Source organism: Polyodon spathula, chromosome 1, assembly GCF_017654505.1.
Source record: "Polyodon spathula isolate WHYD16114869_AA chromosome 1, ASM1765450v1, whole genome shotgun sequence".
NCBI classification, from domain to species: domain Eukaryota; kingdom Metazoa; phylum Chordata; class Actinopteri; order Acipenseriformes; family Polyodontidae; genus Polyodon; species Polyodon spathula.
The window spans coordinates 76,732,177-76,749,451 of record NC_054534.1 but is presented as its reverse complement, the minus strand read 5'-3'; the positions used below and the strand labels follow the sequence as shown (position 1 = coordinate 76,749,451).

The 17,275-nt window shown below is 37.3% G+C and overlaps 1 protein-coding gene across 12 annotated transcripts in view; it reads right to left on the bottom strand.

The window, feature by feature from the left end:
- Window positions 1–17,275, bottom strand: part of LOC121322510 (ankyrin-2-like) — a 227,241-nt gene that overhangs the window by 42,900 nt on the left and 167,066 nt on the right. For 5 of the 12 annotated variants that reach the window (XM_041262655.1, XM_041262663.1, XM_041262631.1 and 2 more), the window contains 7 exons: window positions 11,937–12,078; window positions 10,545–10,647; window positions 9,748–9,851; window positions 9,393–9,404; window positions 8,080–8,115; window positions 5,145–5,369; window positions 291–389 (listed from right to left, as the gene is read on the bottom strand). In XM_041262655.1, coding sequence (XP_041118589.1) covers window positions 291–389; window positions 5,145–5,369; window positions 8,080–8,115; window positions 9,393–9,404; window positions 9,748–9,851; window positions 10,545–10,647; window positions 11,937–12,078 — 721 coding nt within the window. Of the gene's footprint in view, window positions 1–290; window positions 390–5,144; window positions 5,370–8,079; window positions 8,116–9,392; window positions 9,405–9,747; window positions 9,852–10,544; window positions 10,648–11,564; window positions 11,577–11,936; window positions 12,079–17,275 lie in introns of all 12 variants that reach the window. The other 7 variants (XM_041262639.1, XM_041262689.1, XM_041262671.1 and 4 more) reach the window with 5 other exon arrangements.

Below are 17,275 nucleotides of genomic sequence, written 5' to 3'. Positions count from 1 at the left end.
AATTAATATCTATGGGAGCATCATGCTAAAAAAAAGGGTGGGGGGCGGCAACAAACCCATAAATAACTTGTAAGCAACACATATTGCACTAAACACAAAAAGCATACCACAAAAGCTACACTTTCTAGTTTCACCCCCCCCCCCCAAAAAAAAAAAAAAAAAGACAAAAAAAAGACAATATAAAAATAATATGAGGAATAAAAGTGGGACACAGATAACAAAAATGTCACAGAGGGTGAGGAGAATATGAGGCCAGCGTCCATGGATTTTGTTTTATATGTCACTCCTACCCAAGGAATTTTGTTCCAGGTGGCCCAAGCTGGAGAATTCGGCTAACCAAGCTTTCTCCCTCATTTAGAGGGGGAGGAGCAGTAGGAAGATGCAGTTTACTGAATGAGTCCAAAGCAGCAGTAAAAAAAGAGAGCATAAATAATACACATCGTCCATTGGTTTTGTTATCAACAAATGTTTCTTAGAAACAAAACAGCAATGACCAGATGCATAAATGATCTGGGCTGTCATGTAGATCCAAGCGACAATGAATGTTCAGCAAAGCGTCTAAAAGCTAAATTCAGCCCATTGGTAGGAGTTCAAATAAATTGGTCCTTGTCAAGAATTAGATTTTCAAATAAAAAAATAAAAAAGGACAGGGAAAAAAACAACCTCTATAAATCATTGTTTTACATTAGCCTGTTTTGGCATAACAAATGCAACAAGCTATTTGAACACCTACCCATGAAGCATCATTTGGAACATTGCCCAAAACAGACAAACGCATACTAGCTTCATACCTGCAATAATTATGCAAACTTATAGTCATTGTAGTTACAGTTTTCTTCCTTGTGACAATAGGAAGATCTTCAAAGGAATAATTTCTAACTAATACAGGATAGAGCTACTTTTTATCCAGTTTCTTCTCTTACAGTACTTGAAACATGAATTAATTAAATTCATTAAATTAAAACTTGAAATTGAAAGCATTACATATAGTACACACTGTATTAAGACCAGTTGTGTAAACGGATCACTCTGATGGGTTTGTATGTACACTCTATGCTACACTCTTGTTAAATTAACTTTATACAGTTTGCATAAAGATCACCTGTTTAAAAAAATGAGAAGTCATTATAATGCATGACTGTGATTTCAAATCATGTACTAATTGATAGTTTATCTCCGAACTATAAAAGTGCACTAAGGTTTACAGAACAAATACATTATTAATAATGAAGTACCTGTATCTTAATTACAATTTTTCTACATAGCACGTTTGTAAGTGTACTCCAATTATCTAACTGTAAATGGAAGGGTTTATTACACTTCATATAGACGTTAAATGAAAACATATATCAAAGAAAGGTATATTAAATGCATTGTAAACGTACAACAATTTGATGTGCAAAAGTTGTTATTTTATGTCTGATATTGGAAACATATTGTTAGTATACCTGGTTGTCATGAAAACCCAAATTTACTCATATAAAGCGGCTCTCAAAAGTATTCATCCCCTTGGACTTTTCCACATTTTATTGTGTTACAACATGGAATCAAAATGGATTTAATTAAATAAAATTAAATGGGTAGTTTTGATCAAGTTAACTTATAAAACCCAAGAATAGTTTGTATTAAGTTTGTGTTTTCAGTGCTACAGTAAATAGCTCAAAAATGAGTAAAGATAATAAAAGTTACTCCACAAACACACACCATCAGGGTAGATAACATAGACGTGCATATTTACACAAGATCTAGTGCATACAGTGGCTCTCAAAAGTATTCACCCCCCTTGGGCTTTTCCACATTTTATTGTGTTACAACATGGAATCAAAATGGATTTAATTAGGAGTTTTTGCCACTGATCAACACAAAAAAAGTCCATAATGTCAAAGTGAAAAATAAAATCTACAAATTGTTTTAAATTAATTACAAATACAAAACAGAAACTAGTTGATTGCATAAGTATTCACCCCCTTTAGTCAATATTTGGTAGAGGCACCTTTGGCAGCAATTACAGCCATGAGTCTATCTGGATAAGTCTCTACCAGCTTTGCACATCTGGACACTGCAAAGTTGGATGGGGACCTTTGGTGAACAGCAATTTTCAACTCTTTCCACATATTCTCAATTGGATTGAGGTCAGGGCTTGGACTGGGCCACTCCAGGACATTGACCTTTTTGTTTTTAAGCCACTCCTGTGTTGCTTTTGATTGTATTTTTGGGGTCATTGTCCTATTGGAAGATTAATCTTCTCCCAAGTCCCAGGTCTCTTGTAGACTTCACCAGGTTTTCTTCAAGGATTTCTCTGTACTTTGCTGCATCCATTTTGCCCTCTATCTTCACAAGCTTTCCAGGCCTTGATGCAGAGAAGCATTCTCATAGCATGATGCTGCCACCACCATGCTTCACGGTAGGGATGGTTTTCTCAGGATGATGTGCAGTGTTAGACTTGTGCCATATATATCGCTTAGTGTTGAGGCCAAAAAGCTCCGTTTTGGTTTCATCAGACCATGGAATCTTCTTCCAGTTGGTCTCAAAGTCTCCCACATGCCTTCTGGCAAACTCTAGCCGAGACGTGATGTGAGGTTTTTTCAACAATGTCTTTCTTTTTGCCACTCTCCCATAAAAGCCAGTTTTGTGAAGCACCTGGGCTATTGTTTCCGTATGCACAGTGTCTCCCAGCTCAGCCGTGGAAGACTGTAACTCCTTTAGAGTTGCCTAGGCCTCTTGGTGGCTTCCCTGACTAGTGTCCTTCTCGCCCAGATACTCAGTTTCTGAGGATGGCCTGTTCTAGACAGATTCACAGTTGTGCCATATTCTCTCCATTTCTTAATAAAGGACTTTACTGTTCTCCTAGGGATATTCAATGCCTTGGAAATGTTCTTATATCCTACCTCTAATTGGTGCTTTTGAAGAACCTTATAACCGGATTTGCTTTGAATGTTCCTTCGTTGTCATGATGTAGTTTTTGTTAGGAAATGTACTAACCAACTGTGGGACCTCCCAGAGACAGGTGTATTTAACCTGAAATCATGAGAAACACCTTAATTGCACACAGGTGGACTCCATTCAACTAATTGTGACTTCTAAAGACAATTGGTTGCACCAGAGCTTATTTAGGTGTGCAATAGCGAAGGGGGTGAATACTTATGCAATCAATTATTTTCTCTTTTATATTTGTAATTAATTTAAAACAATTTGTAGATTTTATTTTTCATTTTGACATTATGGACTTTTTGTGTTGATCAGTGGCAAAAACTCCTAATTAAATCCATTTTGATTCCATGTTGTACACAATAAAATGTGGAAAAGTCCAAGGTGGGAGAATACTTTTGAGATCCACTGTATGTACTAGATCTTGTGTAAATATACAGATGTCTATGTTATCTATCCTGATGGTGTGTGTTTATGGAGTAACTTTTATTATCTTTACTCATTTTTGAGCTATTTACTGTAGCACTGAAAACACCAACTTAACACAAACTATTCTTGGCTTTTATAAGTTACACTTGATCAAAACTACCCATTGACTTTACAGATAAATAAACAGATCCCCACGAAATAGAACTGAAACTACAGTGCTACCCCATTTTAACACAGTTGTCCAGGTCCATAATTAGGCTGCGTTATTTGTGTTTCACCTTATAATGAATATTGGCATTTTTGATCCCAAAATGACTTACAATGGCCAAGTTAATAATGTAGCATACCGTGGAAAATGAAGGAAGGAGACACACACAATTTGCAGGTACTCGAATCCACTGTTTATTGCCGGCCCCTGTCAGCCTGGGCCACAAAAAACAACAAACAGTCTTGCACATTCACATAGCAGCTTGTCTGACAGCTGTCAGCTTTGTTTGAGTTGATGTGGCTTTCATGTCTCCACCTACACGGATGTCAATAAGTCCTGGTTGAGGCAAGCTTACCACTTCCCTGCTTACACGCACACACACACACACACACACACACACACACACACACACACACACACACACACACACACACACAAGGTCCGCAGACCAGTCGTGTAACAGTAAAAATCCTGGGTTGTTATAATATATACAGTAGAATAGAAACTGCTGTTCCACCAGTTTAAAGTTTACACAACTCTTATTTAAATTGTATACTTTTTTTATAATACATGTTGTAAAGTGTAAATAAATAACACAGAATCTAAGGAAGTCTATACACAATTGCATTGTTTCATACTTGTTTTGTAACATTAACAGATGGTTTGTTTTTAGTTTTGTATAAAAAAAAAAAAAAATACAGTGCAGGCAGGGGAGCTTTATAAATACTATATGTCCCAGTTTCAATGTAATTGGGTTTAAATACGGTAATGTAATACAACAGATGAGAAATGGAAGCCAAGACTTTACCCTGTTATAACCAATTCCGCACTATAACGTGTTGTGTTATAATGGGTAGCACTGTATACATTTAGTGGTAGTCATGAATATTGAAAGTTTTATCACCTCTAACACAACTGAAAATACCTACAGTAGTAAGCAGATAAAAGCACCAGGATTTAGGAATGATATCAATATCTGGACAAAGAGAATATTTAAGACCGTACTGTCTCCATACCAAGACAGTAGATGAGAGTTGTGAAGGCCAAATAAAGATCCATCAAAACATATATGTGGCAAGGTGTAGTGAATGTGGGTGAGTTTGGTGTGTGATTCTGTGAGTGAACGAGTTTAGGTGTGGAATGTTTGGAATGTACCTGGAGCTAATGACGTGCGAATTGCCCAATTGGTGCCAGGCACCTCTATAAAAGGAGGAGTGTGTGGGTAGTGAGTTGGGGAGTGGATTAAGTGTTTGAGGTGAGAATTTGGGCATTTTTTTTGTTTATCCAAAATTAGTGTTTTGTTTGAAAACCTTTGTTTTGTGTTTGTACCTTTTGTTTTGCCCTTGTGCTTTTTTATTTTGTGTTTTGGTAAATAAAAGTATTTTGTTTTCACAGCACTCTAAGTCTTCCCTCTGCGGCTATCCTGTCATAATATTTAAAACAAATTTGTTGTATATTGAAACAGTAAAATGTTTTACAGTTCAACCATACTTTGATGTTTGGTGATTAAACATCCGTGACCAGGACTGTAAATCTAAAATCATTTTTATATTCCATAGTCGTGTTGGCTGATTCTTACCCGAGGAACTGAGCTCCAGATGGTCCCACCTCGATCAGCCTACTGGCCAGGCCCTCTCCCTCCACCATAGGGGGCATGGTGGCCAGTCGGTGTCGTTTCACCAGCCGGCAGGTGACCCGCGTCGGGGCAGTGCACTTCCGAGGGGGGATGATAATACGTAGCCCATTGTGACGGCAACCTCGCATGGCTCCACCGCGGGCATCCACCATGAAACTAACCAGGAAGCTGCAAAATCATAGACAGTTTATTCATACATTCACTATGACCATAAACAGCAGTTTTCCTGACTTTTGTTGCTCAATAAATATGCAACCTTGTTTTATAGATAGCATTGCCCATGCTTTGCAGAAAGTGTACAGCTTCTAACAAGTCTACAGGAAAGGGAATTTGGTTTAAATCAGAAAAAGCAAAGCGGCTTCACGTTTGGTTGTAGAAGTTAATAGAAACAACTGAAAGCTTTACCTCAAGCAAAATAGTTTCCTTTCTATTGGGCCAAATTACCAAGTTAGGCTCCAGAAAGGACTCGAGGCTCAACATAGTTGAATTTTCTACAATTTGCTACAGCCAGATCAGCCACTAGACAGCGCAAGGAACAATCACTAGTTCCAGAGTTGCTTGAATGGTTCAGAACAGTAGTGGTAGATCATAACATGCAGCTGGAAGATTAATTTCTGAAATTGTACTGAAACTTGTTTGCTGTGTGTGTAATTAGAAACTACAGGCAAAAACAAACCAGATCAAACCAGTAATCAACAACGTAGATCGGCAAGACTTCCATCCACCGTACATGTAAAATTGTAAGTATAACAGACAGACAGGTTCCTCCATCTATACCCATATTCTTTTACTCTTAATAGCTTGTTGTACGGACATAGTGTGCTTCCAGGTATTGTATGCATAGACGGGGGGGGGGGGGGGGGGGGGGGTGATAATAACTTGTATAAAGACAGGCAGAGCTAGGTCTCATTGAATGTTGTTTGGCTGTAACACTGTCACTTTGACCTAGCACTGCAAGTTGTTGTGATACATGCTCTTAACCCTATATTGCATGAATTACATTAATGTCATTGGAATATGGTCATATTACAACTTCTGGGGTTAGGGTATGTGTACTATCATGCAATAAACATTTAACATTTATGTTTAGTACTGAAGCAAATACATCTTTCTTGCTTTGCTTTTTTAATACAATAAAATATAATTATATTTAAACAAAGTATAGTACTCAAGTATGATCTCAAAACTTCAATTTTACACCCATTGATAGACTTTCTTTACAGATCCTCATGCAAAACACATGTTAAAAGCACATGGAGGCCACCATTTAAGCACATCATGCAGCAAGGTAAGAAGATGAACTCTACACGGGTCAAGCCCTGCTGATTTTTAACTGGACAAGAAAAATGCAAGTTCACATGCAGATTTTATATTGCAGCTAACTATACATGGTTTATTTACAACTGATAATCACAGTATATTTTTCACAAAGTAACACATAGACACAGAAACACAGGACACACCACTCAGTACTGGACTTGACTGTGTCAGTTTCAATTACACCATGATCTCATAGAGGTCAACGCCAATATAAAATGCAAGTGATACAGTATGAATTGACAACAATAACTTACAAGCAAGAGTATGCAAGTCAAATTATTTAATGCGCCTAGCATTACTACTTGATAAAGCCTATTTCAACACAGCTACTCATACTGCTATCCAAGAATTATAAGTACAAATAAAAAAAGTTTCTAGGCTTTATCAAATTGGTTCAAATGATGATGTGAAAAGGACAACCCTTCCTAGTGCTATTCTGAAGGTATGGTCCTTTGAGTTTTCAATAGTACATTGTATTGAGGAATAGTGGAATAGTCTCCATACTGTTAAGTCATTCTTAACCAGTGTCTGCCAGGGGGCAGTGTGGCATGTAAACACATTAAAGAACATATCTGTGAATTGTGTACATAGCCGGTTCAACTAGTTAACCTATTCTGGGATACACACAGCGTTGTCTGTGGTGCCCAAAAGGAGGAAGGGAAAGGTGGAACACACAGCATTCCATAGTTAGTAATGGTTTGCAAGACAGAAGTTTATTGTAGCTTTTTCACAAAATGCTTCAGAGCTCTAGAATTTAGCACTCGTTTCACTAATTGTAATAAAGGAGTTCTAACCCAGTCTTAAATCTATTTTCTAACTTCATAATATAAGCAATAGTGGCATTGCCATGGGTCTTCAATGGATTATGTTAAAGATAATTTGATCATTTGTTTGTTGTATACATTAATTCAGTATACGCAGATTTTTCAAGCACAAAGTTGTATATCAAAATAAATCTGTTTCCTCCTGGAAGCAGTAGCAACTTTTAATAAGAGCCTGTTGTCTTTGAATTATCTGCATATTCTAAACTGAAGTATTAAAAGAAAACAAGCAAAGAACCAACCGAATTCAATAAACTGTTAACATTGATACTACAGTCATAATAACAGGTAAGAAGATAGGACTTTAAAGCAGTTAGGACTCCTTTAATATGATTTTTTATGGTGTATTATAATACAGGAGACTAATGGGTGACCCAATTGATATTACAGCACAGCAAATCACAAATCATTGGGGTAGAAATTGTATTTTAGTGGGACTGTGATTATAAGCTTGCAGAAAAAAAAAATTATATGCAGGAATAAGTGATTCCGGTTAATGGAACACATTCTGCTATTAAGCAAATAGAATGGCATCATACGCATGCTTTGCGGTTACTGTGGTAAATCAATCACAAGGGACCCCGAATGGAGTTTTAGAACTGAAATCCAAATGATGTTAGCACGAATTCATTTTACTCAAAAGCACTGAAGCATCCTGAGTGGCAAGGTGATAGTGAGATTACAAAAGGGCAAAAACAGTATAAGACATTAAAGAAAGCTATGGTGCAGAGGTTCACCTGCTGTTGTCATGGTCAAGGCATGGAGAGGAGCGGCTGAAAACAGAACAGAGACTTTAGCACAAGAGGAAGCGAGGAGAGTGAAAAAAAAAAACAGGAAACTGAAAAAGAGAGTCTGAAATGTGACGGGAGGAAAAATTTTAAAAACAAAAAAAAAAACATGTGGTTTATAGGTGTTATTTGAATTATAAGTGATTTATAAATAAACAAAAAGAAAACGTAAATAATAACCTACCCCCCTTATCAACTGCTTTTGATGTTCTTAGAAAGTACAATGTCAAAATGGTGTACATTCAGAAGGTTCTTGGCTTAAATGGCACTTTTTTGTAGTAGTAGTTTATAAGGGGACGGTCTCTGGGTTGGCTTGTGCACTAGGGTGTATTGTAAATGAGCAGGAGTTCAAAGTAATGATTTAGGACCATTTCTCAAATGAGGACTGGTACATTTAGGCTCTGGCTTGTGTTTCTAAGAAACACCCGCTGAATACAGACAGGTTAGAAGAGTAAATTACCTTGTTTACTTTTAGCAATCATTATTACTAACATTATATTTTCAAGGACCTAAAGATAATTCGAATAGATGTTTCAAGTTATTATTGCACGAATAAAAGGCATAATAGTACCTTAAATATTATTAATTCACTTCAACCATGATCCAACAGTACCCTCTTAAATCACCTCTATGTTAATATCTTATGCTACCATGGGCCTGAATTATCAAGATCTTTACGTCCAAATGCAATTTGCACCATTACTTAGGAAAGGAAAATCAAATTTTCTAACAAAGACCTTAGACATGCATTGCTCTTGACCCAACTGAATCTTCTAAGTTGTTTCGACTCTGTATTTACATTTTTTTATTGTTATTTTTAAAATTTTTGGTGTAACGGCAAATCAGGCCACATGTATCTAAAGTGTTATGGTAAAGGACAAAATGGTTTTAAGTTGGCATGTTATGATTTAACCCCTGTTTGTACAAGCTTAAACCCCAGTGAAGTGAAGGTCATGCTGTATATTACTCAGCCCTTTGACCTTGGCCTACAAATATGGTCTACCAAATCATTTTCTAATTCAGCCATTCAAAAAGTTAAGGGCCCAGCACAAATAACAGCATTGGGGTATGTCCCCAAAGCCTATCCCCCTTCGTTATGTAAAAGTTTTAACAGTAAACAAAATTATATTTTTTAAAGTTTATGCAGATATCAACCCCTGATTCAGAAAGCATGATGAATAATGAATGAACTATAATATGGAAACAAAACAAAGGTCTGTATCAAAACTGACGTGGGCTAGTCTACAAGGAATAATAATTACCACATAATGAAACTTTTTGTGGTCCACGTTATACCCAAAACAAAGTGAAGAAAAAAATAGGTTAGACCTTATAAAGGCCATTAACATACATATTCATAAAAAGCATTATAACAAAAGGTAGTAACATTGAGAAATACATGTATAGCCTACACAAAAATAACAATGTTTTGTAATGGTTTACAATATAGTCCAAAGTAATTTAATGTTGTAAACTGTAAGCTGTTTGAGAACTCCATACTAAAACACAGTAAGCTGTAAGTCTTTTAAATGAGTGAAAAGCACTGTAGCTCACTACAGTGCATTGCTTTCCCCACCACACCCCCTGTTGCTCAGTGCTGTGGTTTTAGTTACCTACCCTGAATGAATTGGGCTGGAAGAAAGAGCCACATTGTCCAAGTTCTCAGTACACCAGTTCAGACGGTATGAGTCCTTTTCAGGCTCCCTGGCCAGAGCAGACACCTAGTGAGTAATAAAGGTGTGCTTGTTAGTATCGGACTGAAATGCCTCTATTTCAAAATGTTAGAAGCAATAAGCCAAGTAACTTAGCTAAAAGTTACATTCATTTTTGATTCTATGAATTTACAGGATAATACTGTAAGTGCAAGCCAAACAAAAGGTTGACATTTATACTGGGAAAAGAACCTTTTAAATTGTTAATATAATCATTTGTTATAGATTTTCATATGTAGCTTAAAGTAAATTAAAACCTTATTTTAAAATACAGTACTTGTTGAACCAATACGAAACACAACCACATTTTAAACGGTTCTAGATTCATAACCTTGGATATCAATGTTATGTAGCAATTAACTTAACATTCGAAATATATATTTGTATCTAAAATGTTCCTGTTAAGAAACACAGAATCAACACACAGAATATCTTAACATTCGTTTACATCTATTTGAAAAAAAAGAAAACAACACATCCTATCAATTTGAAAGACATGTTTTTTCAGTGAATGCCTTTTCAATCTGAAGAACTGAAGGAGCAGCTTGCTGACTTGCTAGCTCACCACAGGACTCTTATAAGCAGTTTAGTGCATACTAAGCAATGCAGTGCTGGCTTCATAACCATGCTGGAAAAGACAGTCAGAATTTACATAAGGTTAACACACTGTGAAGCAGCTGAACTAGAGGAGGAGTGACATACCTGGTGGTTGGTGGCAGCGATCATGTCCTCGATCATGGCACTGTCCCTCAGGTAAGAGCCCTGGCTCAGCGTGTGGGACCTGTCTGAACTGAAGGACCGCAGGCTGTTGGGTTGGCAGGTTGCCATGGAAATGTGTGGTGAGATGATGGGGTGGTGGATGAGGGAAAGTGGGAAAAAAAGCTTGCTAAGAGCGTATTATGTAACTTCCAGGGGGGGTGAGCACTTGAATGAAAAAAAAAAAAAAAACTTGAAGGGTCTGTCTGTCCATGCCACTGCTAGGGCAACACAACAAGAAACAAAAGGTAAACTATCTACTTTGAAAAAAGAAAGTACTGTACTACCCTACTATACATATTGCAGAATTTGAACAGCACCAAACAATTCTGCAACACTCTCTGTTGCTGCTGTATTTTTTATTTTTAATATCTTGAAGTTTAGATGCATTCCAAAATGTTCTTCACTGTACTGTATTTTTCTTAAATCTACCAGCAGTTTACAGTACTAACCTAAATAGTGAGGGGTTCCCAGATTAGCCATCGTACATGTTTCATTCTGACCCCTGGAAGGTACATTTAAGCAAACTGTGGACAGCCATGTGCTGTCTGCATGTGTCCTACTACTGTGCGGCATAGCTATGGTGTCTACATACACAAAGTGCACCTCACAATCTAGAAACTAAGGAAAGCTTGCGAGTAAAGCGATGGATATGTATGTTCAGGGCAGGGATTTACAGTTTGAAATCTCAGGTACTAATCTGATTACATTTATCTTCTAGCTTTGACTTCACTCAAGGTGATAACAGTTTCTAATTCATATGAGAGAATTAGGAATTTTTGAATGAAAAGGCATTGGCACCAAAAAAGGCCAGGTTTTTTAAAATCATTTTACAGCATCTCTCTCGGATCTACTGATATTACTTTATGTTACCCTTTATTAAATTCTACCCACTCCTCCGTGTGTGGATATAACTGAGAAAACAGAAAGGAATTTGTGCAATAGACTGCAATACAGTCTACCTACCTGTGCATGTGACTATGGAAGCATAACGAAAACAAATTAGGAAGAAAATGGTAAAATAAATGGAATTGTAGGAACAGATACAATACATTTGACATTTCTATATTCAATTTGCTCATCTAATATTGAATATTCATGAAAAACAAAGCTCTACACAGAGTTAAAAGCAGTCAATTTATTTACGGTCAAAATACAGACAATCTACTTTGAAAGCACCTTTCGTGTTTTTGTTGTCAAGGCAAGACCTTAACAGATTTGTACAAATGTAATTCGCAGTAACAGATTACCAAATATTGCTAAAACATGCTGCTGGTATAACGTGGATTACATGAAAACACAAGGGGGAAATGTTAGGGATGAAATATCAATAAATACCTTTCAGATCGGCCTCCTTCTAAGCTGAACCTTAAGTAATTCATACCATCCAGGTACTGGCCAGGTAGAGAGTCATCTCCAAGCTCCTTGAGATCCTCTGCTCTCAGGTACTCTCCTCCATCCCCAGTCATTGTATCATCACCTTTGGAGAGGGAATAATGCAGCTGATGGTTTATTCAGAACACCTGCAGCCTGACAAGTGCAACGCCAGATTTCGGCAAACAAAACATGAAATTCACCGCACCATAGCAGCAAACAGTGGGTGCCAGATAAAACACACACAGACACACGCACACACACAGACACATGTGCACACACACATACAACTCAACATGTATAGATTGTAGTCTCAATGTATACAGTTTTCTCTTGCATAAATCACACACTGTCCCTACTACTGTTTTAATAGAAGACTTTTGACTACTGCCATTGTTCTTATCTTTCTAGGCCACTGACTACAAGCAAACTGCAATATTATTCCAAGGAGTGAGCCAACTTAATGAGATATTTTGGCTAAAAAAAAAAAAAAAAAATTGAACTCCATAAATATCTGTGACTTAAATGCAAAATGCACAAACATATGCTTAGTCTCTAGGGATATGTGGGTTACACTGTGGACTATGATTCTAGCTGGGCTTCAGCTAAGACGCCTGTTTCAAAAGTGGTTATATGCAAGGCTGACTATGCAATCCCTATAATTATGTAACAGTGGGACAGCACTACTGCATGTACACGTATATTGCAAATCATTATCTGACACAACATTCAAGAAGAACACAAGCAACGGACACCAAACACTACAGCTAATAGCTGCTGCAAATGCTGTTAATGCAACTTATGTACTCTCAGTCTTTTAGATCATAAGTTGCTTTCTGCAATACACGGTTGTATAAATCTTTAGTTAGATAGGAATAAGCACACCATTTTGATTACATGCAAAGAAAGAGGTACAGTACTAGTGTGAAGTTCAAATGAACTCTCAACTACTGTACTTGCAACCGTGTATTGCAGAAAGCAACTTATGATCTAAAAGACTGAGATTACATAAGTTGCATTAACAGCATTTGCAGCAGCTATTAGCTGTAGTGTTTGGTGTCCGTTGCTTGTGTTCTTCCTGAATGTTGTGTCAGATAATGATTTGCAATATACGTGTACATGCAGTAGTGCTGTCCCCAGTGTGACAATTATTTAATATCCCTAACGTGTCAGCCTTGCATACGTGATACTGGTGAAACTTTGTCCACAGAATCGACTTCGGGTCGATGCAGGACAGAAGAGGAGGAGGGGTAGCGCTATACATAAGAAACAGTCTTGAAGCCCAGGTGTTAAACCTGGACAAAGAAAATAAAACCGAATCAATATGGGTCAGAATAACGGACAAAAATTCAAAAGGCTATAGACCGCCAGATTCAGACGGTGAGCACAATAATCTGTTATACAATGACATTAGAAATGCGTGTAGCAAAGGAGAAGCCATACTAATGGGGGATTTCAACTTCCCCCAAATAAAATGGGAAAACCCGATGGGTAGCGCGAAGGATGAAATAGAAATGGTGGAAATGACAAATGACTGCTTCCTAACACAATTTGTCAAGGCACCCACTAGAGGGGAGGCATGCCTTGATTTAGTCTTTTCAAATAACGAAGATAGAATAACTAAAACAGAGGTCAGAGAACCACTGGCAAACTCAGACCACAACATGGTCTCATTTGAAGTGTTTTTTAAATCCCCAAAAGTAATGACTAAAGCTAAGGTTTACAATTTTAGAAAAGCAAACTATGAAGGTATGAAACAGAGACTAACAGAAGTAGATTGGAGTAAAATAGAGAAAACACCCACAGAAGAAGGATGGTTGTTCTTCAAAAATGTAGTACTAGAGGCGCAAAACAATTACATCCCTAAAGTAGACAAATCTAAATGTAAAACTAAATTGCCAAAATGGTTTAATAGATCAATTAAAAAAAATATTCAGCGAAAAAAGGCACTTTACAGAGCATTAAAAAAGGACCAAAAAGAAAGTACGCAGAAAGAGTACACAGAACTGCAAACGCAAGTCAAAAAGGAAGTTAGAAAGGCCAAGAGAGAAATAGAAATGAACATTGCTAAGGGAGCTAAAACCAATTCCAAAATGTTTTTCCAATATTACAACAGCAAGAGAACATTCAAAGAGGAGATTAAATGTTTAAGAGATACAAATGGCAAAATCGTAGATGAAGAAAAAAAAATAGCAAATATATTAAATGATTACTTTTCACAAGTTTTTACAAAGGAAGATACTGACAACATGCCCCACATGTCATCCAGTTCCTATCCAGTTTTAAATAACTTTAGCATAACCGAGGCAGAAGTGTTAAAGGGACTAGGAGCTCTTAAAATAAACAAATCCCCTGGGCCGGATGAGATCCTCCCAGTAGTACTCAAAGAAATGAAAGAAGTAATTTACAAACCGCTAACCAAGATCATGCAGCAGTCTCTTGACACAGGGGTGGTACCGACAGACTGGAAAATTGCAAACGTAATACCGATCCACAAAAAGGGAAACAAAACTGAACCAGGTAACTACAGACCAGTAAGCCTGACTTCTATTATATGCAAACTTATGGAAACTATAATAAGATCCAAAATGGAAAATTACCTATATGGTAACAGGGTCCTGGGAGACAGTCAACATGGTTTTAGGAAAGGGAGATCGTGTCTAACTAACTTGCTTGATTTTTTTGAGGATGCAACATCGATAATGGATAATTGCAAAGCATATGACATGGTTTATTTAGATTTCCAGAAAGCTTTTGACAAAGTCCCGCACAAAAGATTAATTCTCAAACTGAACGCAGTTGGGATTCAAGGAAACACATGTACATGGATTAGGGAGTGGTTAACATGTAGAAAACAGAAAGTACTGATTAGAGGAGAAACCTCAGAATGGAGTGTGGTAACCAGTGGTGTACCACAGGGATCAGTATTAGGTCCTCTGCTATTCCTAATCTACATTAATGATTTAGATTCTGGTATAGTAAGCAAACTTGTTAAATTTGCAGACGACACAAAAGTAGGAGGAGTGGCAAACACTGTTGCAGCAGCAAAGGTCATTCAAAATGATCTAGACAAGATTCAGAACTGGGCAGACACATGGCAAATGACATTTAATAGAGAAAAGTGTAAGGTACTGCACGCAGGAAATAAAAATGTACATTATAAATATCATATGGGAGATACTGAAATTGGAGAAGGAATCTATGAAAAAGACCTAGGAGTTTTTGTTGACTCAGAAATGTCTTCATCTAGACAATGTGGGGAAGCTATAAAAAAGGCTAACAAGATGCTCGGATACATTGTGAAAAGTGTTGAATTTAAATCAAGGGAAGTAATGTTAAAACTGTACAATGCACTAGTAAGACCTCATCTTGAATATTGTGTGCAGATCTGGTCACCTCGCTATAAAAAAGATATTGCTGCTCTAGAACGAGTGCAAAGAAGAGCAACCAGAATTATTCCGGGCTTAAAAGGCATGTCATATGCAGACAGGCTAAAAGAATTGAATCTGTTCAGTCTTGAACAAAAAAGACTGCGTGGCGACCTAATTCAAGCATTCAAAATTCTAAAAGGTATTGACAGTGTTGACCCAAGGGACTTTTTCAGCCTGAAAAAAGAAACAAGGACCAGGGGTCACAAATGGAGTTTAGACAAAGGGGCATTCAGAACAGAAAATAGGAGACACTTTTTTACACAGAGAATTGTGAGGGTCTGGAATCAACTCCCCAGTAATGTTGTTGAAGCTGACACCCTGGGATCCTTCAAGAAGCTGCTTGATGAGATTTTGGGATCAGTAAGCTACTAACAACCAAACGCGCAAGATGGGCCGAATGGCCTCCTCTAGTTTGTAAACTTTCTTATGTTCTTATGTTCTTATGTACTTCCTAATGCCTATCAGTAACTCCAAAACTATGCTTGCTATTAAGCTCTTGAGGAAGCAGGATGCTCTATAATACTGGGAAAGGGGAATTAAAACATACTGTAAAGTGATACTGGAGTTCTGGTGTCAATATCATATTGGCTTCCTGAAACAGTAAAGGTTAAAAACAAAAAATAAAGGCAATTAAAGTAAGTTAACACAAAGATAATTTGCCAGTTGTGGTTTACATGCTGTAGAAAAAAGAACAATACAGCAAAAACTGTTCTTTTAATGATTTGTAGTGGTTTTGATGATTGTGCCATTACTGGAAAATATACTGAATATTCACGAAAAACAAAGTTCAGTTTGGTAATTGTGGACATTGCCATATTCATACATACTAAAATGAATAGCACAATCATAACTGTTCTATTTATTTTCAGTGAAAGTATAAGTACAGTAGTCTCTGATTGTCGACAGTAACATCAATACAGAACACCCCTGATTACAAATCTCACAGAAATTCCAAAGAGAAGTAGAATGGAGGAAAGCCAATCCAGACAAACTAAACATTTAAAAGAGGCACTCACAATGACATGTCAATGTCATTTTAGTTAACTAGAAAATAAACATGGATCTCTAATGCATTTTTACACCCATCTAGCTTCTGTACTATATGTATCATCTATCTGAACTGATCTGTTCTATAAATATATTTTTAACAGTAAGAAACAGCATTTTTGTGTGTCAAATAATTGCAGTTGTTTACTGTCAGATTTTGGGAGAAAATGCTGCCTCTCATATATCACGACTGCCAGAATCACAAATGAACCTGCTGTTTCTCATAATACTAATAACACGGTTCTCACAAGGTCTTGTACATCTCAACATGGAAGCAGATTTCATTTTCACCTTCGTTTTTTCTACTGGTATGCAGGGAAATAGCATTACCACATTTTTTTTTTTTTAAATTTCGTATCCAGTTATAATTTTCCTCACGATTTTCTCACAATTTGGGATGCCCAATCACTTTTCTCCTCACCACAGCAATTCCCCACATTGCTCAGGAGACCTGAAGATTCAGTGGGTTTCCTCTGATCCCACGACCAAGCCAGCTTCCTTTTGCATCCAGCAACCTGAGAGCGGATGTCAGCGAGCTACCAAACTCTGGAGGACAAAGGCCAGCCCTGCAGGTGTCCTCTTTAAGCTCACCAGCAACCTGGCCAGCAGGGTTCGCTGTAGAGCGATGAAGAGAAACAGTCCCTGCTGGTTTTACCTCTCTAACCCACGGGAACTCCTAAGCCAATATAATGCTCCCTTCAGAGTCCCCAGTGAAGACTGGTTTGCTCAGCCAGGACGCAAACCTGTGCTGAATGAACAGGTGAGCCACTTGGGTTCCCCCTCATTACCACATTTCTATAATAAACAGCAGCTCTGACTATGACT